This window comes from Lutjanus erythropterus, chromosome 17, assembly GCF_056507025.1.
Source record: "Lutjanus erythropterus isolate fLutEry1 chromosome 17, fLutEry1.hap2, whole genome shotgun sequence".
NCBI classification, from domain to species: domain Eukaryota; kingdom Metazoa; phylum Chordata; class Actinopteri; order Lutjaniformes; family Lutjanidae; genus Lutjanus; species Lutjanus erythropterus.
In genome coordinates, this window is record NC_139333.1 from 6,191,976 (window position 1) to 6,219,947 (window position 27,972).

Consider the following 27,972-nt stretch of genomic DNA (forward strand, 5'->3'; position numbering starts at 1 on the left):
CTTTTTGGAACTTTGAAATTGGACACGAGGACTTGAAGTTTTTTTCTTTTTACAGGTGGATACAAACTTCTTCCGAGCCTTTGGGTTAAACAAAGGAGAGGGAATAGTTGTTTTTTTTCTTATTTATTGTTGGACTTTTGGACTTGGACTGGGCGAGAACGCAGTTAAGAGGTTTGTTTGATTTGTAATCTCTTTGTATCCAGTCATAAATTTTCCAACAGCTCCATTGTTTTCAGTGCCCTTCATCTGAAACGTGTTCTTCTCAGCCTTGCAAAATTTGCTGATTATTCTGCTGGTTCATATTTGTATGACTCTTGAGCAAGGTGAACGGCTGTAAAGTGTACATTATGTAACTTTATATCTCACCATGTGGTTTTAGAACTGCATGCACTGAGCTCTGGACAGATTTAGCTCTGTTTTTATATATATAATGAATGCCTATATCAAAGTTCAACGCAAAACAGGTGAAAGAAAGGTGTTTATATAAGTAATTTTGCTACTGATTCAGACATAATATTAAGCCCACATGCCTGCTATATTAGTTTGCCTCCTTTTATTTGGGTTTTGGGTTTTGAGGTGGAATGCAGTCATAGCTTCAAAGGCTGTGATTTTTCCAGGTGTGTGCGGTTGTGATTTAACTTACTGTCAAAGGCAGCTGCCCGATCATGACCCCTAACTCTTTTACTTAAGACCTCCACCCTTTACTTGTGATGTCATGACAGGGGTTAGACCCACACCCAGCGGTGGTATGTTCACCTGGCGGGCATGCTGTTGTCTCTAGAGACAACGCTTAATGGCTTTTAATTTCTTTCTTTTTTGTGCCACGGTGTCATTCAGACCAAAAAAAAAGGCAGCATGAATGACTCAGTGCTATTTTCTGTCTCTTGCAAGCTGTAATTTGTGTCTCCCAGTTTATTGTCAGTGTCATAAACGCCTGCGTGCCTTTGATTTTGTCTGAGACGGATGAGAAACACAAAGTGCTTTTTCTCTGCTCGGCTCACGCTTTGTGACTGATGGTCAAGTTTGGAGGATAAGAGCCGGTCTGTTCTGTTTTTTTTCCTCTGACCCATCTTGGTCTGTGATTTATGTGACACCTTATGGCCAAGACTTGCACACACACATGCACTCACACCTGTAGTCAGGTCAAGTTCACAGTGAAGTGCTAAGGTGCCTTTCCCATGTGTTTTTAACTTGGACAGGTCATTCTCTCGCCTCAAGAAGAAATTCCTGCTTCGAGTTGTAAATCTCCAGAGCACAAATCATCTTTTTTTTTTGTCTGCGCTGTGGTGGCAAATGCAGTATTCACTCATCTGCCCACTGAGACAATTACTGAGACATTTCATGACACATAGTGGCCTTTGTTCACTCCCCACCTCCTGTTTTTAGTGGAGATTGTTTTTGCGTCCTCCTGTATATGGGATTGTTCTCTATCCAAGATTCCAGCATAAAATTATAAAGTGATTTTATTGTGAAATCTACACAGCATGCTGCCTGGAAAATTTGCAGGTCCCACCCTGTATTAGTCCTCTCCTGTTGTGATTCTTTTTTTTCCACATTTTACCATGCCTCAGCTGGATATTTATATATATCTAGAATAACAAATGTTATACTCTGTAAAAGGCACTACTTACCCACCTATAAAGGGTTGTTTCACCCAAAAAATATGAGGTATCTAGTTGAGGTGTCATGATTCTCCAAATCCATGATTCAGTTTGACTTTCGATTTTAAAATAAAGATTCATTTAATTTTTTCAATTTATACTTTTTTTTTTTGCACTGACAGCCATGCCATCAGTAGGTCTTGATTTGCAAAACTCAACAGATCATTGGTTTTATGCCCTGACAGCTCTCATTTCAATTTTCTTCTTTAAAAGGATAGTTCATATGGTATCAAGTGATATAACAGCTATGCTATGTCATCTCTGAAGTGTTGTGATTTTTCTTCGGACATGCACAGGACACTGCAAGTAGGCGGGTTGGAGAGGGAAAAAAAGTGCTGGGAGACTCTGCCTTTGGTTTTGATCATCGATCATTTGATCAATTTTCGATTTAATATTGAAATTTTGACACCCTTAGTATCTAGCCATCTAGCCATTTTTATTTTCCCAGATTTTGAGATGTCTTTCTGAGAGTTCTGTTTTTATCCCAATATAATGGATGTGAATGGAATTTCGTATGTTCTTTATGACCTTAATGTCAACAGTTCTCAAAGTTACTGTTTCTTCTGTAGGAAACTGTTGACAGCAAACAAAATTGCTCTTTAATTCCATTGTATTGGGGTGTAGGTAGAAGTCTTAATATTATATATCTCAAAATATATGTAATTTGGTTGAACAAACCCTTTAAAAATATATGTGGCCACCAATTTATGCCTATATTCTGGTATAAAAAGAATGTTTATCTTATTTTGAATAGGTTTTAGTGATCTGCTCATTGTCTTATTTTCTGAAGGTACAGCACACGGCGTCTTTCTGTTTTGAAGGACTCTCAGTTAGCAGCTCTTTTTACAAAGTGAAGTGAATGTAAGGGGAGTGTCTGGGCCTGTTCACTTTCTCTGGGGCTTGACTGAGGGAAAGTACAGGTGGTTCAAGTTACACCTTGGTCTGTAGAGATTTCCCCAGAGGACAGAAAGCTTTCTCTTTCTCTTTTTTTTCTGTCATTCTGTAACACTGGATCATAGCTGTGTTGTCAGTGTGCATATATGGATGTGTGTGTTTCTGTTACAGGAAGGAGATGGGGAGATGGACGTTGCGTCTCTCAGCGGGGCTTGGGCTTCTAGCCGTCCTGCTGACCTGCTGTTATGCTGAAGGTGAGGAAGCCAAAAGTCATAACTAATAATTCAATTTCACTGCAAGTAATTTATTGACATTATTTTGTGTGGAAGATGTCTAAAAAGGATAGGTGCTTATCATTTTCTTACCATTATGTTAAGTTTTAGAGACTTGTGTTAAGAGGGTAGTTTCACATTTTAAGTAAATAATCGAGTGGGTCACTGTGAAGAGTGATGTATTACTGATGAAACAATAATTATTTGTTTGAGTCTTTTATTTAGCAAAATGCCCAGAGTAATGCCAGTCGCTAAAATGTAGGGATTTCCTGATTTTAAATAATTAAATGTTGATTTTTACACAAATTTCTGGCATTTTTTATTGATTTTGGATTAATTTTGATTAATCAAACTGAAATATTACAGATGGCTACATTATGTACAGTGAAACTGTATTTATGTATTTGTGTGTATCACTGTTAGGTTTCATTTGGAGCACTGTCAGGAGAAAATAAGATGTGCCAAAGTCTGTTTAGATTTTTTTTTTTGGTATTTGAGCTATGTTTCATGGGGTTGACTCTCTCTGTTTCTTCTCTGTGACTCTGACTCTTCCTGACACTCCTCCCTGCCTGTCTCCCTCTGCTGCCCCTCCCTACAGAGAACTACTGCTTCGCTTCCAGGGCGAAGACCTGCTCAGAATGCCTGCAGTCTGGGCTAAACTGTGCCTACTGCTCTGATGAGGTGAGAGCACAAAACTGCAAGTGGTATAAAAGAACTGGATTCAAATCTGTCAGTCCTGACATAAATCATTAGAGCTGTGGCATTCCTCAGGGAAAAATACCATGTACTCTATTGGTGTTTTAGTTCTTGGATGGTAGCTAAGCACTTTGTCCTTGTGCAGTGCCCTAACGTTCAGCTTTCTTTAAAAGAATAATGAAACATTTGGCAAGACAAATTCCAATTTGCCAAAAAAAAACCTCTTAAAGTATTTTTCAACCTTGACCCTAATTTCCAGATTTGGCAGAAGTACACGCATTCTTTACTCAAGTAGAACTACAGGTACTTGTATAAAAGAGGTTAGAAGTGCAGATGCACCTTTTTACTCAAGTAAAAGTAAAAAAAAAAAAAAAAAGCAGACTCTGAAATGTATTCAAGGTAGAACAGGAAACAGTGGGTCTCTGAAGGAAATTTCTACCTGTTGCTCCTGTGCAAAGCTAACAGAACCTCAACCTCTTTATGTCTGTTTTGTTTTATATGCACTGATAGATGCACCAAGAGATTGTCTTTCCTATGTGTTATTGTCCCCTGCATTTAGAATGAAATGGATCTTGATGTTGTTGAGGGAAGGCAACACAAAATGATGCAAACTAAAAGTAAACAAAATTCCCCTGAAATGCATTAAAACTAAAGTAACAAGCCTGTTTTTAAGTGTGCATTTAAGTATGGTAATGAAGTATTTGCACTCTGTTAATTTCCCATGTGTTATGTCAGAGTGACTAATGGGGACAACTATTTTTGAAATTTAAAGTGAAATGAAGCTACAACTTTACCCTTACAGGCAAAGTAAGTCCAGTATAAAAGTGCTTGCTTTTTGCCACCGACTGACTCAACTTGTTATTCTCATTGTCCGATGACATTATGAAAAGGATCGCTGCAAAGACAGAACTGTTTTGAATAATTTACATTTGGAAATGGTGTTAACAGCCAGAACATTTTCACATGTACCGTGATGAATTAAGGGTTTATTTCAAATAAACCAGAGCTGATGATTGTTGGAACAGTGGAAAAATAAGCCAAAAGTGTTTTGGTGAGTTTTATTTTATTTCTGTCAAGTTTGAATGAAGCGTTTGATGTGATGATAGAATTTCTGTAAGGGAGTTTGGTGAGAGCAATAAAACAGCTGTTTCTCAGGATCCTTTATGTTATCTTTATCCGTCATATGAGTTTATTAGTTGCAAAAGCAAACGCTTTTAGTTGACTTACTGGGATACTGAACAGTTGTCTGGAGGGATTAAGTTGTAGCTTTGTTTCCCTTCTGGTGGCTGAAAATCTCATCCTCAGTACTTAAAAAAGGCTGCTGATAGGGTTTGCTATCATTTCCAAGGTGCAGAATTAATCTCTAGGCTCAAATTACAATTTGCATAATCAAAAATGATTGTTATATGAAGGATATCCATGTTAATGTGAAGAAAGCAAAACTGACTAATCAAACCTCTTGTCCGCTCAGACCTTTGAGGGCCCTCGCTGTGACCTGCACAGGAATATAATTGCCCATGGCTGCAGTGCTGCGGCTGTAATCACAGCTCAAAGCAGCATGAGAATAGAACGAGTAAGTCTACGTGACCCTCATTTCTCTTCCTGTCATTCCACCATTCTTCAGTCTAAAATTCATGCTGTTGTTTCAAATAAAAATATGAAACCTAAACTTTTCCCATGTTTTTTTTTCCTGTTCAGATGAAATTAATCGACATGACGTTGGCGCAGTCTCAAGTGTATCCACAGCAGATGAGGATGACTTTGCTGCCAGGAGAGGAGAAGGTGGTGGATATGGAGGTGTTTGCTCCAACCAAAGGGCCTCTAGACCTTTATATTCTTATGGACTTCTCCAACTCCATGGCTGATGATTTGGACAACTTAAAGAGGATGGGCAACGAGCTGGGTGGGCATCTTTGTACTAGCGAAGTGTTGTGATGACTGTCGAGTAAGTTGCTGCAGAAATGCTGATGGTGAATGTGTTTCCTGCAGCTACATTGGTGGAGAAGCTGTCAAATGACTACACCATTGGGTTTGGAAAGTTTGTGGACAAAGTGATCGAGCCCCAGACTGACATGAGACCCTCCAAGTAAGAGAGAAGATATGACATGGAGACATTAAAGAAGGTTAAGCACATACAGACAGTAGTGTAACCTAAATTCTTGCTTTCTCGTCTTTTGTCTGTCCCACTCCACCTGTTCAGACTCAGACAGCCGTGGCCAGACAGCGACCCTCCGTTCTCTTTCCAAAACGCCATCAGGCTGACCAGCAACTTGCGAGATTTCACTGATAAGCTGCAGAAGGAGAGAATATCTGGCAACCTGGACGCTCCTGAAGGAGGTTTTGATGCCATATTGCAGGCTGCAGTTTGTACGGTAAGTAAGAATGTTGATACAAAGTAGACGCCTAAATTTGGGTGGCAGAAACAGGCTTGTGATCCAAAAATGTCACACCACTCTCAAAAAAGGGCTGAACTGTTTAATTCTCTGTAAAAATCAAACGTAGTGGTGGAAAATTAGAAAATAAAGTATTCTTTTCCAAAACAACTATTAGGAGAGTCTTCAAATGTTAAATAGCAGGCAATCAATCAATCAGAGTTTCTCCAAATCTTCAGTGTAAATTACTCCCAGCTCTCGCTGTTCTGCTCAGTGGTCATGATCACCTTTACAAACTTTTTCTTTGTATGTATGTCATGGTTTTGATTGGCCAGTATGTGAACAAATAAAATGTTCTAAATTCAAATTGTTCTCAGGTACCCAAATAAACGACTGAATTACAGTAATTTGAGTATTTATAATTAGCTGCTTCCACCCCTGGTAGGACCATATAACTTTCGAAAGACAACATAAACCAATTTTTAGCTGTTACAGTTGACATGTTGAATTTGTAAGCAATAAAACACATCTTCACCCGGGTCAGTGCACTCAGCAGTTTTGCTCCTAATTCTAACTAACTTTAGATACATATAGCTGTGTGTGTGTGTAGTTATTTGTGTTACTGTTAAACTACGTTGCTCTAAAAACCCACTTTGCGCTTTAATGTTCACAGTTTCTTTACGCTGTGTCCAAGTGGTGAAATAATTAGTTATTTAAGTTTTAAGCGTCTTACGAATAAAAGGAAATTTAAGATACGAGTAATAATAATTGTCACTGTTGGCCACAATAGCTGGTGCTCAGCAGAATTTGCATCTTTTAATACTTCTGTCAACATATCATTCCTCTCTGACTAACCACTGTAAATTCTGTTCCCGTATGATTGGTGTTCTTATTCTAGGAAAAGATCGGCTGGCGCGACCACAGCACACATCTCCTGGTGTTCTCCACCGAGTCAGCCTTCCACTACGAGGCTGACGGCGCTAATGTGCTCTCAGGCATCCTGCCACGTAACGATGAGCTCTGCCACCTGGACGACGAAGACAAATACACAGAGGATATACACCAGGATTACCCCTCGATACCCACACTGGTCCGCGTGCTGGGCAAACACAACATCATTCCTATCTTTGCTGTCACCAACCACTCCTACACGTACTACAAGGTCAGTTACTTATTCAGCCTTCATTGAAGCTACTCTCATGAAACATGGTGTCAATTTTAGGTTGGCGTTTTGGTGATTTATTTTTGTGTTGTATGTGCTCCTCTGTCTAGAAACTCCAAGAGTATTTCCCCATTGCAGAGGTTGGTTTGCTGCAAGAAGACTCATCCAATATCCTGCAAGTCATGGAGACTGCCTTCGAGGTAAAACGTCACCTCTTCAGTACAACTGTCAGGTGGAAGAATATCTTTGTTGGGGCTTTTTGCACTTTCTGGCACTCTGTAGACAGTTGAGTCGAATGACTTTGCAAACTTGACTGATGTCATGTGTCCTTTCAGAGTATCCGTTCTAAGATGAGCATCCGTGCAGAGGACAAACCTAAGGCTTTCGAGGCACAGTTCCTGTCCACCAGCGGAAGCGTTGCACAATACGGGGCTTTTAGTGTCAAACCTGGAGAAATAGTAAGAAGAAAAACAAGATGGAAACAACTGACTAAACTAAAAAAAAACACAACAGATGTTTTTTTTAATAAGCTGACAGTCCAAACTTAAGTTAATATTTTGTGCTTATTTTTCTTATTTTTTATTGCCAATAATATGATTTTTAGAATTAGATGTACAGACAGTCAATACCAATTGTTCCCAAACTTTTTCAATCAAAAGAGATACTTGGTGTCTCCCTGGGACCCAAACTTACAAAAACGCATCATGAATGAGGGACCTGCTATCGATAAAAAGCACTGTAACATTTATATTTCTGACTTCAATGAGTCTCTTTTGTCCTCTTATTTGTTTTAAAGGCACTCTTAAATCAATTATATTAAAAAAAAACAAGTACCTCAAACAATTCTTGCAATTGTAAGCAGATACAAAAGTTTTCATTATAATCCATTTTTTCTGTTTTACTCTGTAAAATATATGAATATGGTGTAGCTGCTCAAAAATAGGATCAGATTTGGGGGGTTTTGTAGAAATCATGCTGTTTTACGGAGGGATTCAGTCTGTCACCACAATTCTAATTTTGGTCATAATTACTTAAAATTGCTGATATGAAATGGTTGGTGAATTAAACAAATGATTAACTAAGTAAAATCAGTGTTTTGGGGTTTACAGGCTAGTTGTAGTCAAGAAGTCCAACGTTGCCTTAACTTTTTGGTTTAACCATGTCAGTGTTAAGACTCATACAACTAAATGCTCTAACATTGTCTGTGTGTGTCCAGGGCAAGTTCAAGATGTCGCTCAAAGCCCAGCGAATGCTGGACGAGAAACCTGTTTGTGATGCAGATCCAGACGAAAAAACAGGGATGATGAGAGTCAAACCTTCAACCTTTAACGCTGCACTCAATCTTACTGCTTCGGTTTTGTGTCCGACCTGCGACTGTGAAAAGGTAGACACGCAAAAAGTTGAGTCATTTACTCACACTTCTTTATGTTACATTGTACATTCATCCCAGTGTCTCTTTTATCTGTCCTTCAGGCGTCCATCCCTAAAGCACCGAGATGCCATGGCAACGGAGACCTGGTATGCGGGAGGTGTCAGTGCAATGATGGCTGGTGAGGCTTTAATTATTGATTCTCCATCATTTCACCGTGGTTACTGCACCTCTGCCAAGTGACGGTGCTGTTTCAGACCTCTGGGTTTGATAAAATCCTTGTTTTGTCCATGTGTCCCCGTCAGGCTCGGCTCATTCTGCAACTGTTCAGTAGCTAATTCAGCTCAGGCCGCCAGCCAGTGTGTCGCTTCGCCCGGCGAGCAGCCTTGCTCAGGCCGCGGAGACTGCATGGAGTGTGGAACCTGTGTGTGCTACAACCCCGATCAGTATGAAGGACCCTACTGTCAGTATGACAAGACCCAGTGTCCAAGATTTGGAGGCTTCCTCTGCAATGGTACGACAGTTTGACAGAGTCAAAAATGAAAGGCAGAATTGGCAGTTCTACTGGTATTTATTTTTCTTTCTTTTCTTTCTTTCTTTTTTAACTTAATTGATTTGTGGCCTTTAAATCGTGGATTTGGAGAATCATGACACCCTAGTGTGTAACTGAAACTACCTTTCAAAAGAGTGCCACAAAAAGCTTGATATCTTTGAATAGTCTGTCATGCTTTTAGGTTGTACTCAGTGTTCCTTACAAATAGACACTATTCTCTGTGACGGGTTTGCAGAAAAGTAATTTTTTTGTACATGGAGCACAAAATGCTGTCACATCGACAGGGAAATAAATTTTAGCATATCACCTGCTGTCTCTGTCACAACAGGTAAATAATAATATCACTTTGAAAGACGATGAAAGTTGTTGATTTCCATGTTAAAACTTCCAACTAGAGATAGAAGTTTAATCTAGGGTTAGAATTAAATAAATAGGTCATAAATAAGTGCATTTTGGCAGAATTAACAGGCTCTCATTTTTCCCTCTCATCAATAAAACAATATAGACATTTAAACTTTAAATTTGCAGAATTTTCTACATAGACTTTTATTTATGTGGTGACCCAAATAAAATATCCGGTGTAAAATATCCACCTGTGGGTCCCGACCAAGTCTTGACTTGGAATGACAGGTTTAAACTAAATGGCCAGTGACACATCATAGTAATTTGATAAGCTGTATTAATTTATCAATCAGTGTCAGGTTCAAGGACGGTTCATACAAAGTGCAATTCTGTTTTTCTTGTCTGTATTTTATTAGTCATTTCTGCTTACACACTTCTTACCGCAATGATAAAACAGCTCATTTCATGTCTGTCTCCTCCTGTTAGACCGCGGCTCTTGCGTCATGGGTCAGTGTGCATGTGTTGAGGGCTGGGAGGGCAGCGCCTGTGAGTGTCCCAAGAGCACGCAGACGTGTCTGGACAGCAAGGGCGTGAGTAGAACCATTTCTGCTTGCAGTTTAGGTAATCGTGTCACCTTTCATGTCAGTTGGTGTCTGACTGTGTTTTTATCTATACCAGGAGGTTTGCGGCGGACTAGGTAAATGTGTCTGCGGGCGTTGTGAGTGTCCAGATTCAGGTATCGCGATGACTTCAACCTGTGAGCCAAATTTCCAGGTAGGTAAACATTAAAAAAAGAATTGCTTGTCATGTTTTTGCTTTTCTGGCTGTACTCAATGCCTCAAATCATACTTCAGCTTTTAAATCTTAGTGTTTCTGTGCAGTCCTGCCTGACCTTTGTGTGTGTGTGTGTGTGTGTGTGTGTGTGTGTGTGTCCTGTCTAGACCCTCTTGGGCGGGGGTTTGTGTGAGGATACAAGGAGTTGCGTCCAGTGTCAAATCTGGAAGACAGGAGATAAGAAAGACGACAAGGACTGCGCTAAGTGCGCGTTCAAAAGTTACACGGTGAAAGAACTCAAAAAATGTGAGGACACATCAGGCACAAAGTGACTGTGATTTGCTTTTCATTGAATAACACTGACAGTACAGTGGCCATGCCTAAAACACTTAATAATTGTTCATAATTGGATGTATATATGTGTTTTCAGCCAAGGAGGTGCTTCAAGCATGCAGTTTCCGTGATGAGGATGACGACTGTACGTATTACTACACCGTAGATAACTCTAAAGATCCGAAAGTTAAAGACCTGGACGTCCAGGTGCTCGAAAAGAAAGGTGAGCTGCAGTTTGGGCATGTACCACACTCTCATTTTCACTCTCATTTCAGCGATGGATGTATCATTTATTATTATTTCTTCATTATTTCCTTATTTCTTTATTATTGTTTCTCTGAACTCAGCTGTAGCGCCCATGTGATCTATGGCTTTAAAGTCTAAACATGAACACAAAATTTTCTGGCAAAGTTACAACAGTTTTGGTGTTTTAAAATCAGAGATGTCTTTCTGTTTTATATGTGTTCTTGTTTCTGGTTTGATGTGGGTGAATTTGAGTTACAGTTAAGTCTTTTTTCTTATCTTGTTTTCTTTCTGAATTATAACATTGATTGTGGTTGACCGATACGAGTTTTTCAATTAATAATAATTAGAGAGCATGGTGGACAATGACCAGTATATAATGCTGATATCAAAACAAAAATAGTCATATATAATTCTATTATTCCTGGGACATTACAATATAATATACATGGTTAACATATCCAGTAAATTGAATTTTTATTAATTAATGAAATAAAAACAACATTTGGTTAACGTGACTGGTATCTATTGTATTCAACTGGATTATTCTATACATTACAACATGAATATATTTAATTTTAGCCAATAAGAGTTTTAGATGAGATTTGTCATTTAGAAGCTCAGGAGAAACATGTTCACATTTAGAAAAGTTGATGATGACTGAGGACATTTAAGTAAACATTAACAACAGTATGCATGAGAGTTGTAGTGCAGGGCACCACACTTAACTTTTTTACAGATCTTTCAAAACTCTTTCAAAATGTGTCAGCAGACATTTTTGTTCTCTGGCTTTGCGAGCGCAGGCATTGGCCGATGAAGATTATCTCAAAATGCCAGATAATGTTTAAAGATATAGAGAAATATTTCACGCATGAAAACAAGGTTCTAGGACTTTGAGAAATGCAGCTCAAAGTGCAGTAAATAACTTCTCTTGAATATATCTTGCTGTACACTAATGACAAAGGGGGCATGCCAGTGATTGAATCTGTAGACAGGTACTAGGATCTTAAAGGGTAGGTTCACCCAAATTAATCTTTAAAATACGGATGCTGAAATAAGGTGTTGTGGCACTACTGACCACCAACCTCTGTGCATTGTGTATGTACCTTGTTATCCCCACATTGCCATCAACATCCACATCTAGTGATCATAGTCAAATGAATTTCATTTATATAATCCAATATCACACATCACAAATTTGCCAACATACAACTCTCTCCTTGGACCCATTACTGTGGGAGACAGGACCACATCATAATAAATGCCAGTGAAATTACATAGAAGCCAGTGATGCACAGGCAATCTGGGATTTTAGTGTCTCATGAGGTCTGCAGCTGTTATCCACTTTGCAGAGTTTGTAATTCAGCCTTGGTTTTCATGAAATGTGTGCATGCACACAGTTTGTGGAACAACAGGTTAGTGTTTTGAATGTAATTGTTTAAAGGTGTAAAAAACAAACAAAATTCCTTCTTACCTCCATTGCACTGGGACGGAGGCAGATATCTTAAAACCTGGACGATTAAAAGCAAAACTGCATGCATGGCTGGACAAACACTGGAACTGCTGAAAGCATCTAAACTGGAAGCCAGCACACTGACCTAAGAGCAAGAGCGAACTCTTGTCTTTACTTCAGTTAAACCTCTGGCAGCGGTGTTCTGTACGATCATTGTGTGTCTAACTTGCCTGTTTTTTGTGACGTACCTTCAGAATGTCCCCCTGCCAGCCTCCTGTGGTTGCTCCCGCTCCTCTTGTTCCTCCTGTTGCTGCTGGGACTCCTGCTGCTCTGCTGCTGGAAATACTGTGCCTGCTGCAAACGCTGTTGGCAGGTATAAACACTCACATTCACACCCATAGATGAGCAACATTTGTAAGTCTCAGTGGGAGTAATGCCTTCTGTCTTCTTTTGACACAGAGCTGTCTCGCCCTGCTGCCTTGCTGTAGGAGAGGTAAGCATTTATACATTTATATTACACATGAAAATATTACTTTCAAACCTATTCCTCCCACCTGGGAATATGACTCACTTAATGTTGTATTCTCTCCAGGTCGCATGGTTGGCTTCAAGGAAGATGAGTATTTGCTCCGCCAGTCACTGCTCACCTCAGACCACCTGGACACGCCGATGGTGAGGACCGGCCCACCCAAAGGAACTGATGTGGTTCGCTGGAAGGTCACAGACAACGTGCACCGAGCACCCAATCACCCCCAGGCTCTGATAAAGCCTAACCCCAAAGAGATCAGTGAGTGCTCAAATAAAATGACCTACTGATTAAATAGTGAAACTTTTCAGCTCTAATCTCCGTCTGATGTCTTTTCATGGTTCCTCTTTCCCCTTGTAGTCCAGTTCCCAGTCTCCCTCCGCCTAAATAGGCTGTTCTCTGAGAACCTGTCTCGCCCCGAGTCCAGAGATGCTGACCAGCTCCGTAAAGAAGTGGCTGAAAATGTGAGTGTGTTTTTGTGTGTTGGTGGGTACACATATGAGTATATAAACGATGACTGTATCCCTGATTACTGTATTTGTTCTTCCATCCAGCTAAATGAGGTGTACAAGCAGATTCCTGGCGCCCAGAAAGTGCAAAGGACCACATTTAGGTAAGATACAACTAAATAAGCCCTTGTTGTGTTCCTCCGTAACTGAACTTGCTCTGCTCCAAATGCCTCCCCTCTTTGTTAATCTCAGTTTTTTTATTTGATTTAATTTATTTAATTTAATAATGTATTTATGTATATTGTTTATAGGATTTTTTCTGGTTTTTTTATTATATCTTTGTATGAGGTCCTATGTCAGGGAGTGTTCTGTTATGTAAATAAAAGTTAGTAAAATAAAATAAAAAGCTAAAGATAAGGTCCGCCTGTCAGTTGAATTAAACACTATATTTAGAATATTTCACTGCTTTACCTCTCCTTCTCCAGTGGAAACCTGCCAATATAAAAGCCAAATATCACTCTATCCAAACCAGCCAAACTGCATAGGAAAAGATGAAATCAGTCATTTTGCCTCACAGAACACAGGAGTTGGTCAACCGCTGCTTTGATCTCTTGGTTTGTTTTATCATGTGACTTTGGTTTTTTTTAAAGGTCAATTTGGATTCACCAAAGTCACACAATAACACACACAAACTAACAGGTCGAGGCAGAGGTAGACCGGCAACTCCTGTGTTCTGCAAGGTAAAAATATAGATTTTGACTATGGAGTTTGGTTGGTTTGGAGAGAGCAATATTTGGCTCATTTAACAGCAGTTTCCCGTCATAAATGGCTGTCTGATGGCAAAGTACAGTGGTGAAAATCTTCTAAATATAGTGTACTTAAAGTGATGTTTTAGGCAGACCATTTTTAAGTGGCTTTTTTAAGCACCCTTTGCTGCTGACCCTGTCCACAGCAGTATATTGCTTAGCTTGCGTGCTCCAAACAAGGGGCATGCTAAGTGACATCTAACAAATGTTTAGCTATGTATAGTATATTCATTAACAGACCTGTTTTTTGTAATATGACCAAGAATGGAAATTAAATGTCTAATCTCTCACTTATTAATACCTGTTTTGGTTCTTGCAGAATGCAGAGAAATGCTGGGAAAAGGTAACTAACGTTCTGATTGATACAACACAAGATAACACCAGAGATTAGGTCATGCGTGTCTGACTTGTCTGCCTCTCTTGTGCACTTAAGGCAGGACTATGCCATCATGGACACTGTCTTGTCTGCTCCTCGCGCCAGCTACCCCGACATAGTCAAACTCACTGAGAAAAATGTCCAGTCTGGGAACGTGCATGACCTCAAAGTGGTGCCCGGCTACTACACTGTGGCCACAGACAGAGGTGTGTGTAAAGCTAACCACTTTGTGATTTGTAGTGAGCTGCTCATATCTTAATCAGTCCTGCCATAAATGTTGTTGTTTTATCCGCTCTTCCTCTGCAGAGGCTACAGGAGCCATAGAGTTCCAGGAAGGTGTGGAGTTAGTTGATGTTCACGTGCCGCTCTTCGTCAAGGATGAAGACGATGACAAGAAACAGCTGCAGGTGGAGGCCATAGATGTGCCACTGGGCATTGCTGAGATTGGAAAACGTTTGGTCAACATCACCATCATCAAAGAGCATGGTGAGAAATCCAGTTTTAGTTCTGTATGTAAACCTTGTCAATCAAAGGAGATGAGAGGATCAACTCATCACAGGTCCTGTGACCTGAACTTAAGGGAAAGTGTATAAACTTTACTATGGATTACTCTAATGGATCCTCCCCTTCCTCCTCTCCAGCCTCCAGTGTCTTCTCATTCCTCCAGCCGGCCTACACCTACAGCAGGCAGGATGGGGTGGCCAACATCCCAATCAGCAGAGAGATCATAGAAGATGGACGCACGCAGGTCACCTACCGCACACGGGACCTCACAGCCAAGGATAAGAAGGTGAGCTGATTGAAAGAAGTCCAACATTAGAGTTGTAATACATGTTGGCATGGTTATTTCTACTCAGATGAGAGCCTTCCAAGGCCAGTTTGTAATGACTAGTAGGTGATGTTGTATTACAGCCTGTTCTTCCTTTGTATTTCAGGATTATGTGACTGTGGAAGGAGATTTGACCTACGGTCCTGGTGAGACCCAGAAAACAGTGCCTGTTCGTCTGCTGGAGCTGGGGGAGAAAGACAGCCTCCTGGAGGACAAACAGGTCAAGCAGTTTGTCATGGATCTCAGTAACCCACGGCAGGGTGCCAAGCTGGGTCGCTACCCGAGAACTACTGTCACCATCACGGACCAACCAGGTGAAAGGATGCAAGAGGCTTTAAATCATGGTGTTTTATGGCTCGTTTATGCCAAATGTTGGATACGCATGTAGATGGCGCCTTCTGTCCCCACCCTGTTTTCGTTTCATCCATATTTGTGCATGTTTTCTGAGAGCTTACGGACACAGGTGAAACAGAGCAGTACCACTAGAAGTCATCGGAAATGACGTTCATTGTCAGTTAGGTAGTAAAAAGAATTCTCTGTCCACATGTGGTTATGTATTTAAAGGCCACACAGACCACTACTGTCTACAACACTGCCTCCGCTTTTGTCTCTTTCTCAAGAGGTACATTATTACAACCTCCTCCAGCATTGCCATGTTTAACTTTTGACTCTTCTCTTCTTCTTTGGGGTAACTGCCCTGCAGTGGATGTATTGCTTAATATCCATGCTAATGTAAAGGATGCATGGAAGTATGCGGATAGTGACAGTAACATTGTTTTAAACCAAAGGATTTATTTTCATATGTTTCATATATTTCCTTGCTCCCGACCCAAGCACCGATTGCTAAAGTTTCCTCTCTTCCTTTCCATCACCTTATTTTCTCCAGAGCCCAGTGTGATGATGTTCAAAAAGGGTGTGCAGAACTTCACCACATCTGACCCAACCTACACAATCCCTGTGGTCCGCACTCGCAATCCTGACAGCCCCGCCACAGTGAAATGGCGCACCAAGAAGGCCCAGCGCTTCGAATTATCCGGCCCACTCAAGTTTGCCCCTGGAGAGACTGAGAAGAACATAGTGATTGACCCAAAGTCCCACCCTGGCCCAGTCCAGCCAGAGACCTTCCAGCTGGAGCTGTTTGACCCAAGTAGCAACGCTTCCATTGGAGAGAGGAAGACCACCACTGTCAATGTCACTGATGGAGGTAAAACACAAAGGGGAGACTAGATCACATAAAACAGCAGTTATATAGTTTCTGGCGTTGTGGCATTTCAGATGATGAGAAAGGGGATCATTCTAAAAAAGACGCTAATGTTTAATCCTGTAACTTTTTCCACTTCCTGCAGTTCCCAAATCTCCAGACATTGCTCACATGCAGCAGATGGGCTTCATAAACCAGAAAGCCTCCTCTCCCAGTGGTTATCTTCCCACACCAGGCAACCCTAAGGCCAAAGCAACTGGACCCAGAAGCATCCGCCTCAACTGGGACCCACCACCTGGTAACCCCCAGGGGTACAAGGTATATCAAATCTACAAGAGCCTCAACTTGAACCACTAACATTTACTCATTTACAGTAGGTTCTGTATTTCTCAAATGCTGTATCTTTTGCTTCCTTTCCTGCATTTTAGGTAAAGTACTGGATCTATGGTGACCCAGAGAAGGATGCCCAGGTCCTAGATGTGAAGACTCCTCAAGCTGAGCTGACCAACCTGTACCCATATTGTGACTATGAGATGCGAGTGTGCGGCTACAATGCAATGGGAGATGGCTACGATACAGACGTTGTTACCTGTCAAACACTGGAGGATGGTAATTAATTAATAATTCACTAAACTACTGTTAAGGAGCACCACTGCAGGAAATACCAGCAAATATATATTAACTTTTTTTTTTTTTTTTTATTTCTAGCTTCTTGACAGAAGAAATGTCTAAATCAGTTGCTAGGTAACAGTGGTAATGCTAACTATGAATAGACTGTTGCATCACAAGCAGAAGCATAACTTTGTAAAAATTAAGCTACATGAAAAAATGCGTGTTATGTAGTCAAACGTTATTAGCATGAAGATTTGTAATTTGAGATATGTTTTGTTAGTTTTGTGACATGTAGTTTAAAAACCTCCCAGTTTACCTAGTTATTTACCCATTAATCATCTTGACTGTTCCCAGCGAATTTTGTGCCTCTACTTAGAAAAAAATCTGTGGCGCTTTTCCTTAACATACTACATAAAATCATCAGTAGGTTTGTGACAACCATATTCTATATTACCTTCTTTACTTTTCACTCTAAACAGGTACAGGTCAACCACTAGAAAGCTAACATTAGTTTTGTTAGTTAAATCTGTTGGCTTGTTAACAACTCATTTCTTTATGTAGTGCAACCAGTTTAAATTTAGTGATCTCCACTTTCTAAACACTTTTGTTATAACTAGACAAAGTTTGAACTTACAAATGGTTCCTGTTGTGTTTTTCTCCAGTGCCTGGTGAACCTGGACGTCTGGCATTTAACGTCATCAGTCCAACTGTCACTCAGCTCAGCTGGGCAGAGCCTGCAGAGACCAACGGCAACATCACGGCTTATGAGGTCATCTACACACCCATCGATGATGACATGAGTAAGAGACTGAGTCCGGCCTAAAAAAGGAAACACTGTACAAATATTTGCATTACAGCGTTCTCATCATTTCCCGACGATCTCCTCACAGAGCCAGTGGGCGCCGCTAAAAAAGTAAAGATCGACAACCCCAAAAAGCGAATGCTGTTGATTGAGAACCTCCAGAACGCCCAGACCTACCAGTACAAGGTCCGCGCCAAGAACAGCGTGGGCTGGGGCCCCTTCAGAGATGCTACCATCAACCTGGCATCACAGCCTGCCAGACCTCTGTCCAGTAAGTCAGGGGGAAACAAACCTCTTCAACACTGCCTTCCAATCTGCGTTCCCCCGAGGAGAGATTTATTTCTCTTCACTTTCTTTCGCAGTTCCCATCATTCCAGATGTACCTATTGTGGATGCAGAGGCAGGAGACGAGTATGACAGCTACCTGATGTACAGCAATGAGGTGCTGAAGTCCCCCGCAGGCTCCAAGACACCAAGCGTCTCTGGTGATGGTGGGTACACAGAGCCAAAACCACAAGCTACTCACAACAGCTGACAGTGTAAACTGAATGTGTTAGAGCTCTATTCTGATGCATTTTTGGCTCTGGAGAGAAGCACGTGAATGCCAGACTTCCAGAGTGGAAGCTATCACTGTAATAAGGATCCAATTATCTCGCATAGTCCACACTGTCAGTGCTCCCAGGCAACCTTGCTTTGTTCTTTTAGCCAAAGTGTTTAACCCAAGTGTTTGTGCAATGTGTGTGGTGTCACTGAGACGAACAGGGAATGGACAACGCAATGAAATGTTGGTCAGATCTGTGCTGTAGGAAATTGTCCAACTTGTGAGATTTCCTCCTGAAAACCTCAGGATGTGAAGTACTCTTGCGCTTTTTTTCTGCCTCTTTCTTATTTTTCAGTATTTCTGTGACATTAGCCGCATTTCCATCGCAGGAACTTTTCCCAGGGAGTAGGAACTTTTGGAAGAGCTTCCTGTATTTCCACTGCAGGGAACAGGGTCCAAATTAACTTCCGGTCCTTATTTTACCCTCCAAAATGTCCCAGTGTGGGGGGGTAGTACAGGAATGTTTAGGCTGGGGCTTATGGCCTTGAACATTTCTGATTTGTCAAGTATCACAGCATTTTATTTCAGCCACCATCTTTAAACATTTGAAATTTTGGTTCACTTCATTCATTTAGATGCTGGAACGACATCATTCTTATGGCTCTGCCCTTTTTTTTTTAATCAGTTCCATCTGGTGGGCAAATTCTCCTGCGGGCAACGCCCCAGCCAGGCAGCAACGAAATCTGCTTCCAATGCATCCCCAGATATCTGTTATAGGAGTGCTTTACAATCACAAACCGCAAGGCCTTCCTTCCCTCATTAAATGTGCTGTCACTCTCCTGCTTTCTGCAGCTGTTTGTGCTCTTCATCAGTTTTCTCTGGAATTTAAAGCTAATGTTCCTCCTCGCCTCAAGACATTTTGGGACATATACAGGATATATATATGTATATATATATATATAAATATATAAATACATACAAGTAAGTAAAAGTTTGATACTTGGCTACAAATCTATCCTTGGCCTGCTTGCTTCTCCCCTGTGATCCCGAATACAAGGCTGGAAATATGTCAAGTTGGTGGGGTCCAACCTGGATCTCCGTAAGGTGTCGTGGAAAAAGCGAGTGGACATCATCCCCAATCGGCTCAGCACAGACACAGAGACGAGCTCAGATGAGGCCCCCCAACCCAGGCACGCCCAAACAGCCCAGCCAGGTGAAGACCACTCCATCAGACCCACAGATAGCCAGACAGACAGGCAGCTAGCATGCCAGCTATTGTGCACGGCCTGTCAGGTGCCCGGCAAGGCAACCAACGTTTCTCTCTGCCTTCGTGATTTGATCCTGTCAGAAACATAAACATTTGGCTAATCATTTCACAATCAGTTTCGGGCTTCAGTCCCAGACCTATCCCATCTCTCCTCCCGCCACCTGCCCAGAGAGGAGCGCTGGCATCAACTGCCCCACCTCCAGTTGATGATCGGGGGGCAGGCTTTTCCAGGTGCCTGTCTCTGTCTGTCCTCTCTCCATCCCACTGGGGAGGTAGCGATCTGGAGGAGGCTTGTTGGGTGTGTGTGTGTGTCTGTCTGTATATGTGTGTGTGTGTGTATAGGCTTAGTTACTGTGCAGCTTCTTAATTAAATACAGTTTCATCTCTGCAGGGCCGTTTCAATGATGACACCTTTTCTTGCAGCTATTATTTGTTTTTTCTTGCAGCAGTGTTTGTTTTAATCTTCAGATGTGCCTTTTAAGATATGAAGCACCTTATGAAACTGATTTGTAAAAAAAAAAAAATACAGCCATTAGACCAGTTTTCCACATGCCAAAGTGACAGCATAGATCTGCAGATGAAGATGTATCAGTATCGTCATCTAAGAAAGATGATGAGGCAAAGAAACTTTAAACTGATGCAGTTTTGTCACCTGAAGGAAAAGGATGTTACAGCTGCATTTTAGCCACGCTAGAGGTGTTGGCTTGAGGGATGTCAGTCTGTCGTTTGGTACCTTGGTGCAGACCGAAAAATCTCAAGAACTGTTGTATGAATTACAATGAAAGTTTGGACAGAAAGTCACGGTCTGTAGGTGTTGATACCTAATGATTTTGGTGGTCGAAAAATAGATAGAAAAATTATAAATAGATCTTGTAGCTGTAAAACAGCAAGTAGCCATTTTCGATTCTACTAAAACAACAGATTAGTTGAGCCATTCAACAGCTTCAAAAAGAAAAACACTCAATGCCTCTGCTCCATAGGCTGTTACTTTCCTTGCCTGTAGATGGCGCACACCTTCCAGTCTAAACAGTCGTCGCTGTTTCTGTAACCTGTCAGTGAGTCAATTAGGATGGGAGCTACAAGAACCTGCTGGTGCTTCCTCTGTTGATTGGCTGAGCCTGGTTTCGGGGTGCTTGACATCAGTGGCACTGTGTTGTTCCAATCAGCGTCCGAGAATGCTTGAATACCAACCGCTAACTTTCCCATGTTCTGTCTGTTGACACTTCTGGCTCCTGTTGTGGTGTTTCACAGATTACACGCTGAACGGGAAGTTGGACCAGAGCTTCCTTTTCCCAGGAGGATCAGGGACACGCAACATGTCAGCTTCGTCCTCTCCCATGTCCACCCTGAGCTCAAACTACAGAGGGGCGGGCGGCTCCTTCACCACAGAGACAACCACCACCTACCTGTCTGGACCAGGTAAGATGGACGGCAGGAACTGTATCGAGAAAAAGTCGCACAAAAAACCAAGGTGTCATTTGTCTTTATCCGTTATCTTCCCGTCTCCTTGCAGGAGGCTCTCGTAGACCGGACATGATGGGAGGAGGAGTGCACACATCCGAGGTGATCATGAGGAAGCGCTCTGAGAACAGAGGTTACACAGATGAGAACATCCGGGACTCGATCGTCATGGGAGAAGTGTCGAGCAAGTTCCCAGATCTAAGTAAGCTTCAGACCTCAGCACTGCTTTGAGTTTATTCCAAAGTAAATGTACATTGAATTACGTTTGTCTTTCCGGGCAAAGAAAGATTTTACTTTGGAGTGTAGTACGAGAGAAGCCTCGGCAGGTAAACTGTGCAGGCGCATGAGGCCAATTCTGGGACATCTGTTAGCAGGGTTGGGGCTGTTGGCTGCACAGGAGCTATGCTGACTATCGCTGTTTCTCCCTCCCTCCCCTTGTCTTGCTCTCTTTCTATCATTTTGTTTGTTTTTTTTTACTTCACCTACCTGCCCACCTCCCCCTCCTACGGTGCTACTTTTCTGTACCCCTCCTCTTTACCAACCTTTCCTCCTCCTCCTCCTCCTCCATCCTTTGCCCTCCTGCTCAACGCGCCATCAGGTGGGTTCGGCTACAGTGGGATGCAGAGCAGCTCTCAGAGCCAGTTCAGCTACAGCCTGTCTCAGGGTCCAAGGGCCAGGACGCAGTCTTCGGACGTCAATGAAGCCCTTTATAATCTGGACAGGGTGCTCCAGGGTAAGTCTGCGGCATACAAGCATGAAGGCACTGGATGTGTTCGCTAGGTGCACCCCTCTTCAGTCATCTTTACTCCTGCTTCTGTGTTTGTCTCATACCTCATCTCTCCCTCTCTGATCTCCTCACCTGCTGTTTTATGTGTTCTAGCCACCACAAATCACTTAGATTTTACAATACACGCGACCATTTTCCACACCCCACCATGTGTTTTTAGTTGATTCTCTTATTTTGATCAAAGTTATGTTAATATCAGATGATAGTGACCTCTAACATTTGATAGTAAACTGATGAAAAGTGGTGCATTCACATGCTACATTGTCGACAGACTCAAACCAGAACAATAAACAAATTTGGTCTTTGTCCAAAAGCATTTTTCATTTGGTCATTTCTTAAAGACTCTATATATGATTTTCTTTTATTCTTTTTTTTTAGTTTAATTTCTATCATCATGTTAAAAAATTCTATATATGATTTTCACTGCCACTAGATGTCGCACTAGAGCACTAACCACTAACAACACAGACCTAAACAAATGCCCACCAGACTCTATTGACCAAAACATTAATTTTACGATGCAGCTCATCAAAAAACACATTTCCTTCAAGCTCGACAGAAACAAAATAAAACAACAATCCAACAATCACCATCTCTAGTTTGATCAAAATTAAATTAGATGTGAAAAGAGACCATTTCTTCTCCTCAAAGCCGACGGTCTCACAGGAAGACGAGCTACCAAAACAGAAGAGAGGACAGAGAAGCTTGAATTAAAGCACAGAACAAATGTGACTTCAATCTCTGCTCTGGACGCCATTACTCTACTGTATCTTTACACAGCAAAAAGTTGTTGCTGCTAAATAAGTGTTCAAAATCATAGATGTAACCTTTAAAGCTGCACTAATGGATCAAACAGCCACGTGTAATGTGAAAGAGCTCGCTTCTAATAAAGAACCCACAGAAAATCATCATCAATCTATGCAGTTCAGCTCTACAGAGCATTTTAGCATCTTTCAGCTTATTATTTTCCAAATCGGTCTCTGTTAACAACTACTTTATTAATCAATGATAATGTTGTAACTGACAAGAAAATAAAGATGGTCAGTGTGAGGAATAACCGAACAGAAACACGTTTTATGTCTCCACAAGCTGAATTTCATACCAAATCAGTGGAGATAAATGGCTGTCTGGATAAAAGGGTGACATTACATGCTTTGGAAAATGGTCAGAAGTATTGCGCAGTATTTTATTTACACAACAGTTAATTAATATCTGTACCTCTCTGTCTTCTTCACCCTTTACACTCACCGCTTATTTCATATCCAACAGTTTTCTTACTCCCGTCTGTCTGTCTCACCCATCAGATGCTCGACTCTCTCCTGGTATTCCCGACACCCCCAGCAGACTGGTGTTTTCTGCTCTGGGTCCCACTGCCCTCAAAGTCAGCTGGCAGGAGCCCCACTGTGAGAAAGACATCCTGGGCTACTGTGTCCTCTACCAGCTGCTCAACGGAGGTAAATCATCATCAGTTTTCTGTAATAAAGAGCTTAGATTTTGCTACGTTGGATACAAACAGTGTACTTGGGCAACAGCAAATCTCAGGAGGAGTTTTTTTGCATGGTACATATTGACTGACGTTTAAAGTAAACTGCTGGATTTGTTCTAATAACTTCATTTTAGTCTTTATTTTAAGTTGTTTTTGAGTATTTTTTGATGAGCTAAACAACCTGTGTCGTCTCCTGCAGGTGAAGTGAAGCGTGTTAATGTGACAAACCCGGCCGAGAACTCTGTGATCATCCAGGACCTGCTGCCCAACCACTCCTACCTGTTCAAGGTGAAGGCTCAGAGCCAGGAGGGCTGGGGTCCAGAGAGAGAGGGAGTCATCACCATCGAGTCCGCTGTCGACCCCAAGAGCCCCCTCAGCCCCATGCCAGGTATCGACCCTGTTCGGATAAACCCACGGACACAACGACTGTTTTTATACAGTGAGCAGAGGTTGTACGATGTCTGTCTCCTCATCCTGTTTTCTGTCTCATCCTCCACTGAAGGCTCTCCATTCACTCTGAGCACTCCCAGTGCCCCGGGACCCCTGGTCTTCACCGCCCTGAGTCCTGATTCTCTGCAGCTCAGCTGGGACAAACCCCGTAAACCCAACGGAGACATCCTGGGCTATGTGGTCACCTGCGAACAGCTGCATGGTGGAGGTAAGGCTTCAAGGAAATATGAAACAAAAACACACTATAGAAATACATTTAATGCTGTGTTTTCCAAGATTTTAAAAGTGCTTGGATTGGTCCGAGTCTCGCTTCCCACTCAGCATGGTCACTTTTTCAATGATGATTTAAAATGAAAAAGAAAAAAGAAGAAAAGTTTGTGTGATTTTATAATGTTTCAGCAGGTTATATAGGATTTAGGGGTTCAACTGATTCAGCTGGGGTTCTGTGACTATTTTAATTGTGGATTAATCTGTTGATTATCTTCTCGATTAATCATTTAGTTGTTTGCGCCATTAAATGTCAGAAAATTGTGAAAAATGTTGATAAAGATGAAGATGACATCCTCAGGTGTCACAACCAGAAGAAATTCAGTTTACTGTCATAAAGGAATAAAGAAATCAGAAAATATTCACATTTAAGAAACTGGAATCAGAGACTCTGGACTTTTTTTCTTAAAAAATTCCTAAAACCGATCAATCAATTATCAAAGTAGTCAGAGAGCAATTTAATAATTGATTAATAACTAATCAGTTGATTAATTGCAGTTGCAGCTCTAATACGATGCCAAGTCTTCTTACAGACAGGTGACACATTTTAAAACATGAAACTTTGTTTTCTTTTGAATTGTTCCCCTTCTCTAGCATTCTGTCACAAAACATATTTTTGCTTGTTTATAGCAAAAAAAACAAACAAACATCTGATTTAATCATTTTGAGCATATATGTATTTAAGTATGTCATTTACCACAGTTTTAAGGTGCTGGAAAACCTTGAAAATACTTGAGAGGAACTGGAATTTGATTTCAGTCTGTTATTTTCTGACCCGTGTTTCTTGTTTCCTCCAGGAGACGTGCGTTCCTTCCAGGTGAACGGCGACAGCGCTGAGACCAGCCTGACCGTCCCGAACCTGACCGAAAACGTCCCCTACAAGTTTAAAGTCCAGGCTCGAACCACGCAGGGCTTCGGTCCTGAGAGGGAGGGCATCATCACCATCGAGTCTCAGGATGGAGGTAAGACACATCCTGCTGACAGAGACTCCAGTTAAAGACTGGAATGTTTAATATGCCTCAGTGGAGGTGAACAAAAACCACAATATATTTATTTTTTTTAAGTCCTCATAAGTAGTGGAACAAACTTTCACTGTCTGCCTATTAAACTGTGAGACCTCCTCTGTGCACTGTTGACATTTTGGCCTGAAGGGATGGTAGAACAAAGCTTGTAGAGTACTTCAAAAGGGAAATATTTGTGCTCTCAGGGGAATAAATGTGCTCTCTGTTCAACATCAGGCCAAACTTTCCACTGAAAGTTTGGCACAGGACATATAATGTATATATATATATATATGTATATATATATATATATATATACATATATATATATATATATATATATATATATATATATATATATATATATATATATATAATATAATATATATATATATATATATAATATAATATATATATATTAAAAGATGTAAAGTTTTTAGAGGTTTTTAGAGCAATTTATTTGCAAAAACTTTAATTAATGTTTTAAAAAATATAAATGTGAAAATAAATGAACTTATTGTTGTTTGTCAGATTATTCTTTTATTTATTCCTCTTTATATTTCCACATTTATTTTGTTCTTTTACAGACTGATTCTTTTTTATGACACTCTAAGATCCATACTGGGCACAGTGAACTTGAAAAGCAAATATTGTAGAAAGGAGGCCAGTCTTTTTTGTGATAACTTAATGATCCTCTCAGTCAAAAATAAATTTTGACATGACCTACACGACCATCTCAGGGCCCAAAATACAGTTTAACTGTATATTCAACATACCAGCATTAACCAACATCCTGTTCAGCCATCTTATCACTCTCTCATCATTTTATTCTAGCACATCAGTGTACTAACATCTTTATTCCTTTGCTTCCTCGCCCCCTGCAGGCGCTTTGTCTCAGTTCAACAGCCAATCGATGACGAGGAGGGAAGTTTTCCAAATGCCAACAGAGGTCAGCACGCGAACCAACGTCTCCCACACCATGATCAACGACCCCTTCTTCTCTGGTAATGAATAAAGCTTCGGTTTCAACTCTGTTCTCCTAAAAGAACGTAAAATTCCTTCACACACTAACACGAGCTGCTCTCTTCTAACAGACGGCATGATGATGACGACCACCCAGCACACAGAGACCAGCGGCATGATGATCACCAAGGAGGTGGTTCAGAGGAGCGTCGTGGGAGGAGCCACCGTCACAAAGAAGATGTTCTATGAATCTTAAGGTCTTATTTAAATGAAAACACCCAAAGGTCCAACATGATGAGGAATCATATCTGAGATTCTCTTTTAAAAAGAGTCGGCGCCAGAGTGCTCACACATCACACTGTGTTTTTATATGAGAGAGTGTGGGTGTGAGATTCTGCAACCAAAATAGATTTTAAATAGACGGAGAAGAGGCCGCTCTGTCCTGCCTGTTACAAACTGTGGCCACTTTCTGTTCATTTTACATTCATTTTTCACTGCTCTGATGTATTTCAGTCCACTTTATTTCCACTTAGACAATCATTTAGTGTTTAGTTTACTGACTCCACTCCCCTCTGTCGGTCCACTTCTGCTATGACACACTGGGGCTTTAAATCAGGCCGACACGGGCCAGTAATCTGACTGCCGCTCAGTAATCCAAAGTCACCTTTTCCCCTTGTCGCCCGTCCTCCACCTGCCTGGAAGAGATGGTTTGTCTTTGTGTGTGAGGTGTTTAAACACACCGTCTCTGTGCATGTGTTAGCAGGTGGTCTTATATGGAAGATTATTATGGCCAGGGCATGATGGGGGAAAATGAAAGTGGGAAGAGCATTTTTAATTTCAGATTTTGAGAATAAAGTCGAAATGTTGAGAATAAGTTAAAAATATTGAGAATAAAATTGAACAATCAGAATTAATGCATGAGGGAAAAAAAGAGGAAAATTTTATATTTTTTTAAACTGCATTTTGAGAATCAAAGTCAAAATGTTGAGAATAATCATTTTGACTTTATTCTCAAAAATGTTATCAGCTTTTTTCTTAGCATTTTGACCTGTCCTTTTTCCCCCTGCTGCCCGGCCCCAACACTCTTCTGTTAATCTCATCCTGAGTGATCAAGAATAAAAAGTGGTGTATTTGGGACTTTTTGTTTATAGATTTGTATTATATTAAAGTGTGATTTTTTTTTTCCAAGCATATTTAATACTTTTTAAGATTCTTTTTTTACTTAAGCAGACTGACATTAAATTGAAAATATAGAGGTATTTCCACACACCAGTCGGTGTTCATGTTGCTCATTTATACGTTTCACATTTCCTACTGACAAGCAAGGGGCGTGATCTTACGGCACGGACACATGATCAGAAATCTGAAACGTAACATGTTTTGCATTTGATGTTTTATACACAGAGATGTGCTTCAAGTTGATACTTTTTGTGTTTCCTTTCTCTGCCAGGCCGTTGCAATTTGCATTCCAGTAGATTAACATTGGAACAAAGAGATCTTAATATTTTAGTACGACGCAGTATTAGGGCTGCATTAAGACGAGAAAAGAGAGGACGAAGACTTTTGTTCTAATTTTGCATATTTGTGAACAAAGTTTGTGGTATTTCTGCAATACATTAAAAAACATCTTCCTCCTCTCATTTTTCCTGATGCCCGGCCTTGATACTCTTTGGTATTTCAGAGAAATGGTGTGTAAAGACAGAAAGATTGTATTTGCTTCAATGCAAGTTCTACTGTATTTGTTGCTTTTGTAAAACACATTTTGAGAGGATATTTTTATGGATAAGTGGATGAACTTTTCACCGAAAACACTCAATTGACAATTCATATATCTTTGGTCAGATTGTGATGCATCACTTACTTTTTTTTTTGCCTCATTTCTTTTTTGTTTTTTGGTATGTCAACTCTATTGCACTTAATAAAGATTTGAGATAAATAAATGTTTATTACATGTGAGTTCTTATCTAGATGTGTGCTTGTGTGTGTGTGTGACCACTGATGACAAGATGAATCACTTACAGTTT

The 27,972-nt window shown here is 40.8% G+C and overlaps 1 protein-coding gene across 1 annotated transcript; it reads left to right on the forward strand.

The window, feature by feature from the left end:
* Positions 1-25: 25 nt before the first annotated feature.
* Positions 26-27,888, forward strand: itgb4 (integrin, beta 4). Its single transcript, XM_084740126.1, has 42 exons — positions 26-171; positions 2,727-2,809; positions 3,426-3,508; positions 4,995-5,096; positions 5,222-5,426; positions 5,513-5,609; positions 5,724-5,895; positions 6,794-7,057; positions 7,168-7,257; positions 7,393-7,515; positions 8,274-8,441; positions 8,531-8,607; positions 8,732-8,940; positions 9,808-9,911; positions 10,000-10,095; positions 10,263-10,401; positions 10,526-10,651; positions 12,379-12,497; positions 12,584-12,617; positions 12,717-12,911; positions 13,011-13,114; positions 13,205-13,263; positions 14,225-14,248; positions 14,339-14,487; positions 14,588-14,767; positions 14,923-15,071; positions 15,217-15,424; positions 15,997-16,314; positions 16,457-16,629; positions 16,740-16,920; positions 17,586-17,723; positions 17,814-17,996; positions 18,088-18,216; positions 20,785-20,952; positions 21,047-21,196; positions 21,593-21,727; positions 23,086-23,235; positions 23,467-23,655; positions 23,770-23,925; positions 24,782-24,946; positions 25,870-25,989; positions 26,080-27,888. Exons 2-42 carry the CDS (start codon positions 2,734-2,736, stop codon positions 26,202-26,204), a joined length of 5,832 nt encoding a protein of 1,943 aa, XP_084596252.1. The 5' UTR covers positions 26-171; positions 2,727-2,733; the 3' UTR covers positions 26,205-27,888.
* Positions 27,889-27,972: the final 84 nt, after the last annotated feature.